The sequence below is a fragment of the Stegostoma tigrinum genome, chromosome 25 (assembly GCF_030684315.1).
Source record: "Stegostoma tigrinum isolate sSteTig4 chromosome 25, sSteTig4.hap1, whole genome shotgun sequence".
Lineage (NCBI taxonomy): Eukaryota > Metazoa > Chordata > Chondrichthyes > Orectolobiformes > Stegostomatidae > Stegostoma > Stegostoma tigrinum.
In genome coordinates, this window is record NC_081378.1 from 10609915 (window position 1) to 10628589 (window position 18675).

Consider the following 18675-nt stretch of genomic DNA (forward strand, 5'->3'; position numbering starts at 1 on the left):
GTACACACTGCTACTACTGAGTGTCAGTGGTGGAGGGAGCGAATGCTCGTGGATGTGGTGCCAATCAAGCAGGCTGCTTTATCCTGGATGATGTCAAGCTTCTTGAGTGTTGTTGGGGCTGCACTCATCCAGGCAAGTTGGGAGTATTCCATCACACTCCTGGCTTGTGATTTGTAGATAGTGGACAGGCTTTGGGGAGTCAGGAGATGAGTTACTTGCTGCAGTATTCCTAGCTTTTCGCCTTTTCTTGTGTTGATGCGTCCAGTTGAGTTTAGCGATCTATATGTGGTATGAGAGGTGTCGCTCAGGAAGTGAACAGTTGTGCTGTTTTTCCCTGTTTAAATTTTGCAGCTTTATGTTAATGTAGGCACTAATTTAACAAATCCAATTCATAGGAGCTGAGGATCCAGGGACCTGGAGGAGGCCTTTTGGCCCATCTTTGAGCCTGCGAGATCTGGTAGTGGCTCTACTCTGCTATCTCCTCTATACCCTGCAGCTCTTCACTTACTTGGCAAGAGCCAGCCTCCACTACCTTGGAGGAAGGAAATTTGAAACACTAACAATCCTCTGAGCAAAGTAGCCATCCCAACCTTGTATTGCATAAAAAATGTTAATGCAGGTAAGGAATGACTGGTTATGGTATGAGCAGAGAAACACCTTGGAATTGCTTCTGCCACTGTAACTCAGTGACAGATCCACTTACATTAAATAGGGAAATGCTTCTATTAAAGTGTCACCCATGTGTTTAATGTCCACATGTTAATATCAACAGTAACTGCTTCCTAATTTGTTCACATGCATTGCTACCCATGTTTTTTTTTTCCCATGGCAGACCTACCTCCTCATTGTTTCAGATATGTCTGAGCGAATTAGAGAGTTTGTTTTAACCTGATCAAACCAGTAGGGCCCGTTGTCCAACAGACTTTGCAGTGAGGTTGGTACAAAGTGAAGGAGGAGTGTGGGGATAAGTTTATTTTTAAATTCACTCACAGGATGAGGGAATCTCTGGCTAGACCAGCATTTGCTGCCCATCCCTAAATGCCAGAGGGCAGTTAAGAGTCAGTCACACTGCTGTGGGCCTGGAGTCACATGTAGGCCAGACGAGGGAAGGATGGCAGTTTCGGTCCCTGAAGGGTTTTTCCAACAATCGCCAATGGGTTCATGGTCAGCATTAGAGTCTTAATTCAAGAGTTTTGTTTTATTGTATTCAAATTCCACCGTCTGCCATGGTGGGATTGGAACCCAGGTCTGCAGAACATTACCTGGGACTCTGGATTAACAGGTCAGCAAAAATACCACTGGACCATTTGTCTCCCTGTGGTGAAAGCTTGTAAAAGCGGGAGACTGGCGGGCTGAATCCCTCACTTATGTTAAAATGGTACAGTCAACAGGGTCGGCCAGAGTCAGAGCAGGCAATGGTAGTAGGTTTCTCTCCCTCCAAAGATCTCTGTCAGCAAACTGCAACCATCCAGTGCACTTGCAAAATCATTTGTTCTGGGGGTGACTCTCAAACTTTCCATCTTGATAGAGAGGATTTGAACTCCTGATTACCAGGCTGTTGTTACTCTGCTCCTGAGATGCTGCTGGGCCTGCTGTGTTCATCCAGCCCCACATTTTATTATCTTGGGTTCTCCAGCAACTGAGAGTTATCACTGCAGTGCAGCATGATTAACTGCAGATGTTGGTTCGATTGGATTGTTTCTACACTTGGCATCAGAACAAAAGATATTGAAATGAATGGGGAAAGTAGCGTCTGAATATGTAGGTTGCAAAAGTACAGTGCATGTCATTATTGGATCAAAACATTCAGAAGTGCCTCATGTAGACATTGGTTTTATTCTCCTTACTGAATGCTTTTTAAATTTCTTGGTGTATGTTCGTGCATGCATTTTTTTTTGTGAAATTCAAATTAAAATTAACATTGTAACAATCCATCATTAAAAATAATTATTATTCACTTTGAAGACACACTTGAACACAAGGGAGAAATTCTTTCTCCAGCATGTACATCAAAGAACCTCATCTCTGATTTCCGTGAACATCAGACTAGGAGGAAATTGGTGATTTTCTTTTTCTCTCTCTCTCTCAACTTTGCGATTCTCCTTTTGTCAGGCCTGTCAAACCCCCTTCCCCCCTGAAAAGTGTAAAGCCCGCATTATGAAGCTGTTTCTTACACTGGGACATCATCGCATGAGGCAAACAGGCAGTTCTTGATGACTTTCTTGGTGAAATTGTGAATTAGTAGCTCTGCAGATCCCAAGTAGAATACTCACTGTACTCCACTCCAGCCCTCCAGCCCTTATGAAGGGTTTTAGCCTGAAACAGTGACGTCTCTGCTCCTTGGATGCTGCCTGACCTGCTGTGCTTTTCCAGCTCCACAACTTTTGACTGTAGCTCCCAGCATCTGCAGTCCTTTCTGTCTGCAAGTACTCAGTCTTTGGGTTAACCCTCAGGGACAACAGCAAGCTGTGGTGCAGTCATTGCTAAAGGTTGGGTTCCACCACAGGAAGCTACAGATATATGCTCTTCCTACAGGTTTTTTTTTTGCCAGTGTTTTTCACCCTTTTCACCCTCTGTGCTTTAATTCTATTCATTTCCCCCAAATATCCATCCAGTTGCCCAGCCACTATTCCTAATTCATTACACACTGTTGTACTCTTACTAAATAAGGCATTTGGGATTGTAGCAGGGAGAACGTGTGGAGAGTTAGCTCTCTGTGAGCTGGAGCTGTAGAATTCTGCCAGAATTCTAGCTGGTGGGGGCTAGTGGTACCTTTTTTGTTTAAACTTCAGCTGGTGAGAACAGGGTGCGTGGGGACAGACTAGCCTGAGATGCCAGTGAATGTACAGCTGACAGACGTGTGCAGAATTGTGAACGAGGGGTGGCATTTTCACACAGCTGTCACATCAACACAATGCAAGGCAGTGTTGGGTGTAATGAAATTAATAATGGAGCAATTAAATCCAAATGAATATCTGCTAACGGCTTTTAAGAAGTGTCTTTTATTGCAAAGGCAATTGATTAAATGTACACAAGCGCAGCAGTTCGACCGAAATGGTAAACAGGATATTAAAAAGAGAGGACTGCGGGTTAGCCAAGCAGACGATGAATCGAGCTATTAAACTGACAAGTGGGATAGACCACAAATCTTCATGTAATGTGAAAGATCTGGATGGGCCCAGGGTTGTGAGTGATGGTCGTGTACATAAGTGATTACCAGAGAGAATTGGTGCCAGTTGAGATTGGCTGCGTTCTTTTGGTGCTTGTGATCATATAATCACTAGATCCCTGTGCTATTCGGACTGTACAGAGCCACCTAGCCACTAACTCTGCTAATGTGTCAAATGATTACTGACAGCAGCCTGGAAGGTTAAACAGGCAGGAATCCAAGTATGGGCGTTGCTTTCAACTCGCTGAATAATGTTGGTCGTGGTGTTTATACTGAAAACAATGGATTTCTGATGGTCCTCCTAAACAATGTCAGATGCTGTTTCCGCCTGCCAGGCAAAAATTGCATTGCAGGATTTCCAAGCTATCAGGGTTTGCTTGCATCCTGCTTAATCCGTTACAGCTCAATCGCTTGCCTTAATGTAAAAAATAACAACAGTTGTGGGGCCAGGGTAGAGAAGTCCTTTCCCTCACATTGGTGAGTTGTGACAACACAAACAGTGCATTGTTTTTGTTTATGACTTCTTTAAATCATTCAGCAAGCTAAGGGTTAAGAGTCCTTTTTTAAAAAGGACCATAATTCCTTGCATTCTTCTAGACTAGTTCCCTTTGTGCCTGGCAGCAGAAATTAATGTCCCTTGATTTATTTCATTTCTGTCTCATGACCATCAAACAGTGTTGCCTTGTGCATGTTACCCTCTGGACATTTAGCACTTCAGTTTTTCAAGTACTGTTTCCTTTGAAGGCAGGGCCAGTATCAATGTAGTTTTTCTTGCAACGGAAAAAGATGTTGTTTTCGGATCTATCACAGTCCTCCCTTGCAAAACAAAAGTAAAGAGTGTGTTTATTTCATCCCTTTCAATGCCATGCAGATATCCCAATAAATGATGAAGACATTTCCATGAAAAGATTCATTTTATGCACAGTCAGATCCCACAGCCATCAGATATTTAGCAGATAATCTACTGTGATGATTGTAGCTAAACATTGCACAAGCCATGAGGGAGAACCTGTCTTTTTTTTTTAAATCTTCTACTGGGGACGCAATGGCCCAGTGGTGGTATTGCTGGACTGTTAACCCAGAGACTCAGATAATGTTCTGGTGACCTGGGTTCGAATCCCGCCACAGCAGATAGTGGGATTTAAATTGAATAGAAAAAGAAAATCTGGAATTAAGAGTCCAAATGATGACCATGAATCCCATCTGGTTCACTAATGTCCTTCAAGGAAGGAAACTGCTGTCCTTACCTGGTCTGGTCTACATGTGATTCCAGACCCACAGCAATGTGGTTGACTCATAACTGCCCTCTGAGCCATTAAGGAGGGACAGTAAATGCTGCTGAGCCAGCCACACACTTATCCTGTGAATGAATTTAAAAAATTATCAGCCACGATCATATTGGATGGAAGAGAAGGTTTGCAGGGTTGAATAACTCTGCCTATTTTCTATGTTTCTGAATTTCAAAATTTACAACAAAAGGCCACAGATACTGGGCCACCTTCAACAGAGAGCCCCTCTCCGGGGTGATCTGAGGCCAGGCAGGCAGGGATTGTCTTGAAGTCTGGAGTAGTGGCCCTCGTGGCCCACTGTCTCTATCTGGCTGAGTTTCCAAGGGTACACAAGACCCCAGGGCCTACCAGCAAATTCCACTCCACCTCTGGCAATATGGCACTTGACCAGCCACTGCTCAATGAGCAAATAATACCAGTACAACCTTCCTCCATAGTCCTCCACCCACAAACTCCCCCAACAAGGCTAACGTGTACAAAGAGAACTTGGGGTGTAGGTTCATAGTTCCTTAAAAATGGAGTCACAGGTAAGCAGGGTGGTGAAGAAGGCATCAATACGTTGAGTATAGCAGTTGGGACGTCATATTACAGCTGTACAGAACATTGTTTAGGCCGCTTTAGGGTAGCTGAGTTTGATTCTGGTCTCCCTACTGTAGGAAAGATGTTTTTAAACTTGAAATGATGCAGAAAAGATCAGCAAAGATGTTGCTGGATTTGGAGCGTTTGAAATATAGGGGGGAGCCTGAATAGACTGAAGCTATTTGTCCTGCGGAGTTGGAGGCTGATGGGTGACCTTATAGAGATGCACAAAATCATGAGGGGCATGGATAGCCAAGGTCTTTTTTCTCAGGGTAGCAGAGTCCAAAACTAGAGCGCATAGGTATAAAGCGATAGGGGAAAGATTTCAAAAGGATCTAAGGAGCAGTTTCTCCATGCAGGAGGGTGGTGCATGTATGCATGGGCTGCTAGAGGAATTGGTAGAGGCTGGTACAATTACAACAGTTGAAGGGCATCTAGATGGGTTCATAAATAGGAAGGGTTCAAAGGGATATGGTCCAAATGCTGGCAATTGGGACTAGATTAATTTAGGATATCTGTTCGACATTATCAAGTGGAACTGAAGGACCTGGTTCCATACTATACAAAACTATGACTCTGTGTACACATTATAAGTTGCCACTTTCGAGCAACTGGCTGGTGTTGATAGAAATCAATGCCTGCAGTTGTACAAGCCCCTGCTGAACTAAAGGTTAGTGACTCTAGATCCAGGCTATACTGGGCTAGCTGCCCCCAGTCAGGTCAGTGCTTCAAGTTGTGTTTCAATAAGGGAATAGAATTAGCCAGACTTTCCCATTCCTGCTAATCAGCAGGTGGTTCACAGTAGAACACTGCATGCTTTAAGGCATCCAAAGGAGATGCATTTGGCGCTGCTGTGACACCATCAGCCTGTCGCAGTTTTGGTTTGCATGCATGGAAGAGCCATTTCATTGGGAGATTGGGCAGAACTACAACTGAAGTGGTCAGCATATTGAGGAAGAAGGATGAAGCAGAAAGGACCGAGGGACAGTCTACTTTGATGGCATTGCATATTTCCTTTCCGCAGTAGGAGGGACTACATACCGCTGGCCAAAGATGAGCCAGCAATTACCCTGGGCCTTTCAACCAAAGAGTTGTTTCTTTAAACTTGTCCGTTATCAAACACTCACTTTGGGTTAGTCAGCTTGTGAAATTGTCAAGCACGTTGGGATTTAGATTTCAACCAGCCTTTCGATAGCTGCTCCAAACTGGTTAATGAAGTGTGTAAGCCTTTGTCGACCATAAAAAACAAGATTTGTTTATCAGATGTGTACAACTGGCCCTTTTCAGTTGGCTTGAAGCATTTGTGAATGTTTCACAATTCATTTCTCCATGACGCGCTTTCAGAGCAGCATTGTTTTTGAGAGGTGTGTGGTGGTTTAGTCACAAGGCCTTGTGGTTGAATAGGTTCGAAATACAGGAAGACAGAGTTAAGGAACTTGAGAGAACAGTTTGCATCAAGAAAAGAGCCAACCGAAGCTCTCCTTTTAAACCAAAAAGTGGAGAAATTTCCATAAGCATTGAATCGTGTCCTGTTTCAGTGACAGATAAGGCCAGACAGTGGGACGGCTTTTGCTGATCAAATCCATGCTTTAACAGACTCTTCTAAAACAAAGTAATTAGCATATTTCACTTGGAGTCGTTTGGGGTTCTGAACATTTCCTGTCATGTGCTGTCTTAAAGCTTTGCCTCGACTTTAACTGCAGTGACAATGACCCTCACTTGAGAGCTGACTAATATGTAGTTATGTTTTTTTAATTTGTATTATCTGTTTTCTCATTAAGCTGCTTAATGTAAGTCATGATTGCATTTACGTTGCTTCTTATTGCACCATGCTGACTTGGGATCACTTTTGGAAGGCATTGCAGTATGGGCAAAAGTTGTGAAATCGCCACAGTTGCTGCACATGTTTGCTCTGTCTCTCACAAGCCAGCAATCTGCTCCATTTCCATCTGCACAGGTCCTCACTGCTGCTCTGTGCATGTGATGACTACCCCTTGGACAAGGCCAAATCAGTCAGTGTGTCTGTTCAGGAATAGGAACCAATGTATTAAAGAGACAATATCAATGTAATTGGAAGTTAAGAACAGTAACTCCATACTGATGTGTCAATTTGCTCAGAAAACCAGTTCTACCTGTAACATGGTAATAAAATGCGAGGCTGGATGAACACAGCAGGCCAAGCAACATGTAACATGGTAATGCAGGTTGCCATCTCAGCCAGTGTCTAACCTGTTTTTTCTTTTGTTCTATAACAGTAACGGTACAAATAACAAGATGAATGGTGCAATAGATCACTCGGACCAGCCAGACCCAGATGCCATTAAGATGTTTGTCGGCCAGATCCCAAGATCTTGGTCAGAAAAAGAATTAAAGGAGCTGTTTGAGCCGTATGGGACAGTGTACCAGATCAATGTCCTTAGAGATCGCAGCCAGAACCCTCCACAGAGCAAAGGTACAGAAATGGTTTTATTTTAATTGTGCAGATGTCCTCTTTACTGAGGGAAATACATTAGAGATGCACCCAATGGAACAATTCTATTTCTTCAGTTTCAGTCAATGTTCTACAGATCTATGTGGTGCGGTGTGCACAGCACAGTATGGGTTATATTCTGATCACTGTGGTTAATGTAAAATGCATGACTTGCAAAACATCTCGGGGAAGGTAACTTCAGCACATGAGATTCGAGGACTTTTCAAAACCTGCCAGTGCTAGAAATGTGTCAAACAATACTTGGCGATGTTTAAAAAGCTGGTTTTGCTGCTGGGAATTTGTGCATTGCAATGAAGGAATCGTGAGAGAGTGAGGAATTAGGCCGTACACCGTATTGAGAAAGTGCTGAGGTCAGGGCAGCACCTTTTATGACCTAAGAGCATCCAAATCACTCTCCAACCAGTCAAAGACTGCAGCAGTGTAGTGACGATATCCAGAAATGAAGAACTATTGTCGAAATGTTGTGACGTAGGGAATGTGGCAGGCAATGTGCACACAGCAAGCAGCAAATAAATGACTGACCGTGTTATCTGTTTTCGATGCTAGTCAAGGTCAAATGTTAGCCAGAACTAACATTGTACCGTTATTAAAATCAAATAAACGTGTCAACTGTTGCTCCATTGGTGGCACCCTCACCTTTGGGTGCTGGGTTCAAGGCCCCCTCCATGTCAAGAAAACAAAAATGGGCGATCGTTGATGCTGCCTTTTGGATGAAGACTTCAATTGAAGGCCACTCTGCCTGCTTGGGTGGGCATGAAAGATTCCATTGTACTATTTTGGACTTGAGCATGGGAGTTGCTCCTTCTATTATGGCCAATATTTATCCCTCAACCTGCATAACAAAGGCGGATTGTCTTCCCATTATCAAATCCCTATCTGCAGAAGCTTTCTGTGTGCTATTGGTTGCTGCATTGTTTACACTACTGCACTGCTATAGTGAAAACACTTCTTACTGTATTTCGTTGGCTATAAAGCAGTTTGAGACATCTGGTGGTTGTGAAAAATGCTACACAGTGCAAGTCTTCCTCATTTTTAGAAACCAGTAGTGTGTAAATTAAAGCCAATTATTATATCTTAAGATGTTTTGTTATTAACCCTTCCTGTACCTTTAACTTCACAAGTTATATATCTTTGGAAACACCAAAGCATCACATCTTGGATCCATTGTGCTGCATTTCATAAAGGAAATAAAGGAGAAATTCCCTTTCCAAACTTCAGATCCCTGCGAATTCTAACAAATTACAATAGATAGCTCAAGTCAAGAGTGCTGACAATTTAAACACCATAGTTATCCAGTCATCCATTTTCTGCTTCATTTAAGCCGTTTTTAGAGCAAATTTAATGCTGGGATGCCGACGATGTGTTCCATTAGAGCATTAGAGCTTAAAAATAAAAGTTGAATTCCTGGCTGTTCTCCAGACCAAGATTCCAGTTTGATGCCATCATAGCAGGTGACCTAGTGTATAATTACTCTGGTTCGTGAACTTGTGTTACTCGAGATGTCATTTTGCAGTATAGTGGCAGGCAGCCCCAATCTTCCCAGTGGATGCAGTAGATCTATATGAGATTCCAGACTGCTTCCAAATCTGGCAGTGGGTTTGTAGATTTCAGGAATATTTCCCTTGAGGGGTACTCCTATTGCCTTAGTATGCTCCTCTTCCACCAGCCTTGCGCTGTGCGTGAACCACTTTGAATATTGCTTCCCCCTCTTAGTTACATGCTATTGCAAGACACCTTTTATAATTTTGTAGGAAGCAAAGATGTTGGGTCAATCACATCAGAGTTGGAATGATGTGAGCTTTTGTGAGATGTGTGACAGGACGGGGCAAGGTGTTCAGCGATACCCATGTCAGCTTTGAGATTAACATGCCACATCTCATGGGCTTTTCTCAGTTGGTCTGGTGAGATTCTGTCATGGCAGCAGAGAGCTTGCAAACAACACTCATTCCTATTCGTTAAACACCTTGTTAACAGTGCATCTCGCCATGGCCTGTGATCTTGCCAAAATTGCCATACAAACTAACCACTGGAAAAATTCGGCATGGAAACCAGAATGGGAGGTTCATCTCGCTACTTGCTCCATGTAGGACACCAACATCTTTGTCATGTTCATGAGCACTGGCAATTCACACCTCCTGTTCACAGACATTGGCACCCAACAAGTGCCAGCTTCTAAGAACACTCATGGAAAATCTCCAGCCTATTTCCAGGATGCTCCTGCATTTCAGTGCCGTGCTCTGACTGTACAGCCAACTATTGTTGAAATGCTGCAGCAAGCACATTTAAGGTTAGCCATGGGTAAGGGGAAGTGCTGAACATGTTACAGGCAACAATGAGAGTGATAGTGCATGAGCCTTTGTTGGGATGTGGCTCGAGCTGCAGAGAGAGAGTTATCGGAGGGAAGCTAGTGGTAGCTACGTGGGAGTGGAGAAGAATATTGACCCATTTCCTGTAGTGTCGGGCATTCCTCCAGATGATTGAAGCACATGCAGACCAGACTGGAATGATCTTGTGTAATGGGGGAAGGGGAAATCCTAACCCTGCGCCACCACATCCAGCAAAGCAGGACACCAATTTCCCCAGCCCCCTCCCCCCCCTGCCTGCCTGCCATGACTGGGGAAAATGTCAGGAACCATACAGGGCAACTTCAGAATGACTGTGTGTGTGCACGGTTGTCTTTCAAAGATGGCACTGGTGCCAGGAATCTCCAGTGGGTGGTGAGTTGCTCTGGGAATGGCACCTGGTAAAACGGGGATGGAAATTGGAAGAGTGGGAACACCAATTAATGAGACAATACATGGCCGGAAAACCCAGTTGCATTTCTGTTGTAACACCTTGTAGTCTTTCTCTTAATTTCCAGTCCCAATCCCTTCTGAAACTGCGTCCTTGTTCTAGATTTCCCAGCTGCGGTAACAACCTCCTTATGCCAATCCTGTCAATCCCCTTCATTATCTTAAATGTTACACGGTGGTTACCTCTTATTCTCTTAAACCTCATGCTCCTATATTCTGGAGAACATTGATCCAAATTACTTAGTGCCTGTTTGTAGAATGACCTCCTCATCTGACAGACCAATCTGGTGAACCTTTCCTCTACCACCAACAATGTAATGATATCCTTCCTCAAGTAGGAAGTCAAAACTGCACATGGTATTCTAGGTGTGAATAAAGAAATGTACAGTGCAGAAACTGGCCCTTTGGCCCACCAACGCTGCACTGATGCATGACCCCTTTCTAAACTAAAAGCCTTTTGTCTCTACGTGGTCTATATTCCACTATTCTTTTCCTATTCATGAATTTCTGAAGATCCGTCCTAACCATTACCATTGTATCTGCTTGTACCACCACCTCTGGCAGTGCATTCTCTGTCTTAAAAAAAACTAGACTCTCGCATCTCCTTTAAACTTTCCCTTTTTTACCTTGGACCTCTATCCACTAGTAATTGACATTACTACCCTAGGAAAAAGCCTTTAAACTTTTCATTCTATCCCTGCATCACATAGTTTTGTGATCTCACCATGGCTCTGTACAACTGTGGCAAGCCTTCTTAATTCTTTGACTCCAATTTCCTTGCAATCAAGGTCAATATGTTTTACTAATTGCCTGCTGTACCTGCGTGCGAACTTTGTGGACCATTTTTGAATATGCTCAAGAAATACTCAACATCAACATTTTCACATTTTATTCCTTTTAGAAAACTGTTTCTATTGTTGTAATCAAAGTACTGACCTGTTACATTTCCTTGAGAGAATTGTAATGAAGCAGAGGTTGAGCGTCCTACCCCCTCAAAACTAAAACCAAAACATCGAGAAAAGCTTGCTTCACCTCATAATCTCGTAAAGGAAATATAAAAAGTGGTGTAATCTGTCTCTCACCCACCTAATCCATCATAAAGGAGAGGTTAAATGAAGTGATTTCCTGACCATCACTCTGTAATAAACATGTAACAATTTATTTTATCTAACTCTAACAGTGAACAAATTAACTGAGCTACTAACAAAACAAACAATTCACCCTTAACTACTAAATAATCCCAAATAAAACAAAAAATTAATGGTATGCTGTTCCAATAGATAATGTCCCACTTAGATAAAACAAATTAATTTTAAAAAATTCAAATCTTAGTCCCTCGGAAGAACAGCCAGGGTCTGTCTTCTGGAATGTTCTATGCATTCTCCACTGTTCTTCAGTCAAGAGCACCTTTCTCCATCAAAATTTTGAGTCAGGAATGTTAGCTAAGCGGGTCAGTGTACCTTTTAGTCAGATGATGGTTTTCTGAGAGAGCCAGTGATTTTTCTCTTTAGAGCTGATGGTTGTAAACTCTAACAGATGGCAGTTGTTCTCACACTGATTTTCAAATGCCCTCTTCTTTTATACCCTTGATGATCTATTATTTTCTGACAATAGCATTGGCCGTGTGCTGTTAAAACCATCTGAGTTGAATTTAATTTTATTTTGAGTTTCTAAATGCCTGGTTTAAATAAATTAACAGATTTTCAAACTGGTTCCTTAAAAACGAAACAAACCACTGCCTCGGTTGTTGACCACATCGCCTTTGTACCAATGTTTCAATTTTAGGAGCACTGTATGCATCTGCACATTTTTTTCAACCAGCAAGCCTTAGAAAAACATAAATCACCTTTTAAAGAGACCACACATTCTTTCTCCCTGTCTTTTTACAGGCATTAAATTCTAATGTCTTGCCTTACAATCCACATATACCCTACCCAACTTAGCAATTGCATTTTGGAAAATTTTATCCATTAGTTCCACTAACTGCAGAAATCCTTTTTAGAATCTTCGGGTGGTGGCTAGCAGGGATTTGTTGCATCTCAGCCTTTACAGTTTCTCCAGATTTTTTTATTTGCTGATACGAATCATGTTCATTCTTCATTCCTACTAGCCCCACGTGACCTTCTATTTTTTGTAGGTAACTTGAGTCTTCTGTTATGGAGACAAACAAAAAATACTTGCCCAATTTCCTAACCATTTCCTTATCTTTCATGCTAAATTCTCCTATCTCTACTTCTAAGGGACAGACATTTACTTTAGCTACTCTCTTCCTTTTCATATTCTTGTAAAAGCACTTGCAATCTCTGTGTATTTCTGTCTAGCTCTATGTGGCCATTTTCATCTCTTCTGTTTAGAATGGGTCAAGGGATCTTTAATATTCACATAGACAGATGGTTTATTTAGTGGCCAATGTCACCAGTAATAATATTTGAATATAATATTGACGTAGAGAGCTCACAAATGTACTGACATCCAGACTGTAGCTTCTATCTACTCAACTATTGTCTTGGTTTAGAGGTGAAATTGATATCTACTGATCTGAACCGAAACCAGGCAGGTGAGGATGAGTCTGTATGGCCAACTCTTTGAACTGACAGCAACTGCTTGCACTTATATGGCATGATTTAACGTAATGAAACATTCCAAGGCACTTTACAGGAGCATTATCAAACAAAATTTGGCACTGAGCCACCGGCATGGCTACAATAACTGACAGATGTTTTTATCAAAGAGGTTAGTCTTAAAGGAGGAGAGGGACTGAGAGGGCATTCCAGAGGTGAGGCTCAAGCTGAAGACTCAGCCACCTTGTCCCCTTGAGAGGTACCGAATTAATGTTCAGTTTCCCAGGAGTGTGGATTTCATTGCCCCAGGGAGTAACGGGAGCAAATAGCGTCTCAGGGAGGTGTGAGATGTGTGTGTGAGGGAGAAAGGAACAGAGGGAAATGCTGATTAGAGTTAGATGAAAAGTAGGTGGCAGGGGTCTTGTCTGGAACATTCACCAGCATGGACCGGTTGAGCTGAACGGCCGGTTTCTGTGCTGTATGTTCTCTGCAATTCTGTGGGGGTTGGGGCGAGTAGCCATTCAAATGTAGGAGAGAGCAGACAAGGAAAAGGAAGAGAGATTTTTAAGGCCCAGGAAGCAGTCAGGGACACTAGGCTGTGTGTTTGAGAGTGAGTGCTAGCATTATCTCAGATGGCACAAAATTTATCGCTTCCCGTTTGAACCAATGAGATGAATACAATTAACCATGACTCAGATTGTTAAAGGGAAAGAGGTATCGCAAGAAGGCAAGAGTCTGTTAGGAGTGGCACTTACCTTCAAGATACCTTTTCCTTCAATGCATACCCGAGGATTACATTGTACTTATTACATTTTACATCCAGCCAGTCTGTAATTTTGTAATAAAAAATCTGTACTTTGCATTGAAGTAAATAGAGTGAATTAGATTACATTTCCATCTCATTACACTTGTTCAATCAAGAAAATTTCACATGACAGCCTAAATATAGGTTTTGTGATAGTGGAAAATTAACAATTGTCCCTTTGTTTTTTTTTAAACTATAAGGGTGGCATGCAGACGGCTGACTGACTGTCATGTGGAGTGGGAATGTGTGTGTTTTCTGCTGTTTTCTCAGCTTCTGAGTTCCCATTCACATCCAGATTATGTGGATGTATATTGAGTGAATGACACTTAGATGCCATTCTTATTATTTATGTAGACAAAAGATACGCAAGATAATTTATCATATTTTCAATCATTACATATGTAAAACAAAAAAGAAATAGTGTATTATTTAATGCAGCATGTAATGTACAGTGTATACCATCTTGTACGTTACACAACGTATAATGCAAAACATAATGTCTTTAAGCAGATTGATTTAATAAACAGTTTAATCAGTGGCCTTGCCTTAAGCTGTCTCATTAACAAATTCTCCAGTTCCCCTTTCACTTTGCTAGCTCTCTACCTTTTAACGCACCCATAAAAATCTACCCCATTAACCAGACAGTTTGACTACCTATTCTAACATCTTAGTATCAATATTGTCTCTCGTACTTACGTGCCGTGCCTTTGGACGATGTTTCCCTACATTTAAGGATATTATGGAAATAAACATGACTTATATATACTCCCATCCTATTTTCTATTGCACTTGGTGTTCACTGGAACAAGTTATGTGATGTTTGTAACTTTTGAATGACATTACAATCCCCCATTGAATTGATACTATGCAAACTGTTTCAAATGTCAGGAGCCATGACAGACAACTCCACGATTTTCCATAAAAATGCAATAATAATGCAGATTCTTCAATTTTTGCAATCTCTTTGATCAGCTGCTAAATGCACCAAAACACATGGCCTAGTGTCTCCAGCTGCTCCCTGGGCTTTAAAAATCTCTCTTCCTTCGTCTTGTTGCTCTCTCCTACAATCGAATGATTACTCACTCCAATCCCCACAGAATTGCAAAGAACATACAGCACAGAAACCGACCATTCAGCTCAACTGGCCCATGCAGGTTAATGTTCTATGTAAATGAGTGGGTATCCTGTTTGCAGCTGAGATAGGGTTAAGGTCCACAGGGGCTGGGGGTGGTGAGTTGGTGAGGAAATAAAATCACCCTGGCCTCCCACTCTTCTTTTGAAACCTGTGATTTCCACTAGAGACATCATATTAAAGCAGGATAGGAACAGTTATCAATGCCTTCCTGAGTTGCATTGGGACTCCCCTCTCGTCTCCATATGAAAGATGTCCAACTGATTGAGATCCTGCAAGTCATTTATTCATTCTTATGTGCAATGTCTTTGTCATTGCCCATCTCCAAGTGCTTTTGAACTGAATGCCTCCTGGGGCCATTTCAGTGGGTGTTTATATATCGACCACATAGCTGTGAATCTGGAGTCAAATTTAGACGAGGATGACAGATTTGCCTCCCTGCAAGGCATGATTGAACCGAATGGATTTTTGTGGCAATTACACCTTTGCTGAGATAAAACCAAAAACTGTGGATGCTGCACATCTGAAACCCACAAAAGTAGGAGATTGCTGGTGAAGCTCGACAGATCTGGCAGCATCTGTGGTGAGTTAAACAAAGTTTGTGTTCTGAGTGCATTGACCCTTCTTGAGAAAAGCTTTACATTCCAATCGCTTTTTAAGCAAATCCAATTTGAATTCCACCAGCTACTGTGATGGGATTTGAACCTGTGATAATGAGCCGGAGCCCCTGGATTTCTAATACCAGTGATATTGCCACTAGACCATCTCTCTTCTCCCCTCCACCCCCAAATCAGCTGATCCTGCAGGAACTACAACTTAGGTCGTAATGAGCAGGTCATGATTGAGATGAATGACAAGTTGTCAATGGATTTTTGAAAAATCATAAATTCCCACAGGTGCACAATCAGATGCATTCTGAACCCTTAATCACAGCTAGAGTCTATAAGGAATCATAATTCCAAGTTTATTGCTAAGAAACAAACAAAATGACATCTGTTTCAATGAAAGGCAATCATGCTCAAATCTATGTCTTCCATGTGCTAAACAGATTCTCTTTGAGCACCTCTGGTTAAATCCTGATGAAAGTTACTCAAATAGCTGGAGGGACCGTAGATGTTATTTTCCACATTGCCTGACAAAGTCGTAATCTGCCAAATAAGCCTTGAGTACAGTTAGATTTGTTTTCACCTGATGGATGTTGCAGATCTCTTAGAACAAGTCTGACTCATGTCATCAGCTCTGTAAGTGAATCAGCTTCTAGAGCATCCAGGCAAAGCAATGATGGCAGCTGTTCCATAGCGGTAGATACCAAGATAGGTTGATTTTTTTGTGAGGCTGGAACTGAATATACTGCCTTGGTTTGATACTGTTTTCCGCTGTGTGTATGTTTGGATTCTAAAATGGTGGTTTTATATCAGTCAGTGCCTCATGGCTCAGGGCATTAAGTCTTGGCATTCCCCTCGATGTTTCCTGTTTGCATTTCACCATGTCATTCGTGGCCCACTTTGTGTAATCTTCAAAACAGCTGACTGAAGGTATAAGTTGTCTTCGTGAAAGATATTACACAAACTTTGCTTCACCATGGGCTATCGGCTTTTACTATGTAAGTTTCTAGTTTTATCCTTTGGTTTAATTGATCACCACTTTGGTCTGAAATTCAGCCATTGCTCCTGTTTCTGATTATTGTCTAGAGTTCTGGGGGTGAAAGTTAGAAATTGTGTGTGTGTGTGTGTGTGTGTGTGTGTATGTATATAGACGTGTCATGTGTTATGTGACAATCAGGTCTGATTTCACTGTATTGGCCTCCAATGACAGAATAATTTGGCATCTCTAATGGGGCATAGGATTTTTTTAAAAGTTATACACATGATGTGGGTGTTATTGGCCACCCTAATTGCGCAGAGGGTAGTTAAGAGTCACCCATATTGCTGTGTGTCTGGAGTCACATACAGGTTGAACCAGGTAGAGACAGAGGATTTCCTTCCCTAAAGGACATTAATGAACCAGATGGGTTTTTCCTGACAATTGACATTGGTTTCATGGTCATCATTAGATTCTTATTTCCAGATCGTTATTGAATTCAAATTCCACAATCTGCCGCGGTGGGACAGTGCCATGATAGAATTAAAACCCCCAGAACATAACCTGTGACTCTGGATTAATAGCCGAGCAAGAATACCACTTGACTATTGCTTAACCATAAATGAGCTATTACGAGAATCTACTGCTCGTGGAACCATACCCCAAAGTAAATTGCCAACTTTAGACGAAAGACTGGTAAAGAAAGAAGTATACCAGGCTTAAATGTGCCACACTTTCTACCAATGGCACACCAGTTGTAGTGGTGTGTGTGTGTCATCTACAAGATTCACTGTAGCTGCTCGCCACGGCTCCTTCAATAGCACATTCCAAACATACAACTTCTATCACCTTGAAAAATAAGGTCAATAGATGCATGGGGAACGTTGCCACCTGCAGGTTTCCCTCCAAGCAAGACACCATCCTCATGTAGAAGTTTATCACCGTTCTTTCAATGTCGTTGGGTCAAAACCCTGGAACATCCTCCTTAATGATACTGGGGTGACCGTGCACACAAAGGGCTATTGCAGTACAAGGCACCTGTTGCTGGCCTTGTCAGTGACTGATACATTTCAGGAATGAATAGAAAAATTGCTGAAGGGGAAATCTGAAGCTTGTTGACAGTAAATCCTAGATTTGAGCAAAAAGTAACCTGCCAAGGTAGAATCTTGAAAGATAACATTTTGGTTTCAACACTTTAAAAACTATGGAATACTTGGATGCCCAATCTCGGGCATATATTAGAAAGGATAAGGACAGACCGAGGTATATGTTACCACAGAGAGAAGAGACCAATCAAGCGGATAAAATCCTTACACACATCTTTTGATGACTGTTGGTTACCATGGCCACAACTCTCAACCTGGACATTGTACAATGAGGAATTCTCTTAAGCATCCTTGTGTTAATAAAGCAGCATCAGAGTTTAGCTTAACAAAAGCAGATCTTGTGATATGCTGATGCACTGTTAATGGAATTCATCTGTTGGCTACTTATCCATCGGGTTGGCAAAGAGTATTCTGGAGGCTCTTGAAATTAACAAATAACCTAGGAAAACAATCAGTGGGGACTTTAACAACATTTTTTTGCTGTTCTAAAATTAGTTTTGCAGGAAGAGTATCGGAGAGTAGAAGTTGAGTGCTGGGACAAACGGAGGCAGTAGGCTTTGAGTTGGAAGCCGTGCTAACACGCCCAAGTCGAACTTGCTGTTATCACCTGATATGAATCTTCAGAAGAGAAAACAAGGAGGAAGATGAGTCAGTGGGAATGGGTGGGGTCATTGAGTAAATAGATTGATGTGTGCAAGCGATCCACTCGGCCATTGCAGTAAGCATTGATGTGCGTTGAAAACTTGTTCTGAATCAAATGCAGTGAATTAATTTAATAAAATAATTCTTACGGAATTCATGGGCTGCTGCTTCTAAAAAGGAATTTGAAGATGATTCAATCTGCTAATAGTTGCAATAAATGTTACAACAGTTTTTCCACTCTTGAATAATTGCGCCTGCTCAATGAAAGAACAACCATTTTAACTCCAACAATAACTGGGAATATGATGGAAGTTCCCCCCCACCCGCCAGAGGAAGAATTAGAATGGCAAAAAGACTTGAGAGAAGCAGATCGAAAATGTCTGTCTGTGCAGGACAATACTCTATTGTTATTCATTTCTGCAACAGTTTAAAAGCCACTTTATTATTACTGTCAGTCCCTTGCACTGAGAGCCAGGAAAAGGATAATGTACAGTGTGGGCGAAGCACAAGGCTACATCTGAAAGGGTT

The 18675-nt window shown here is 41.9% G+C and overlaps 1 protein-coding gene across 30 annotated transcripts in view; it reads left to right on the forward strand.

Moving 5' to 3' along the window:
* The window catches only part of celf2 (cugbp, Elav-like family member 2), a 910164-nt gene that overhangs the window by 717445 nt on the left and 174044 nt on the right, over nt 1–18675 (forward strand). For all 30 annotated transcript variants that reach the window (XM_059654470.1, XM_048554197.2, XM_059654471.1 and 27 more), the window contains one exon: nt 7293–7489. In XM_059654470.1, coding sequence (XP_059510453.1) covers nt 7293–7489 — 197 coding nt within the window. The remainder of the gene's footprint in view (nt 1–7292; nt 7490–18675) is intronic.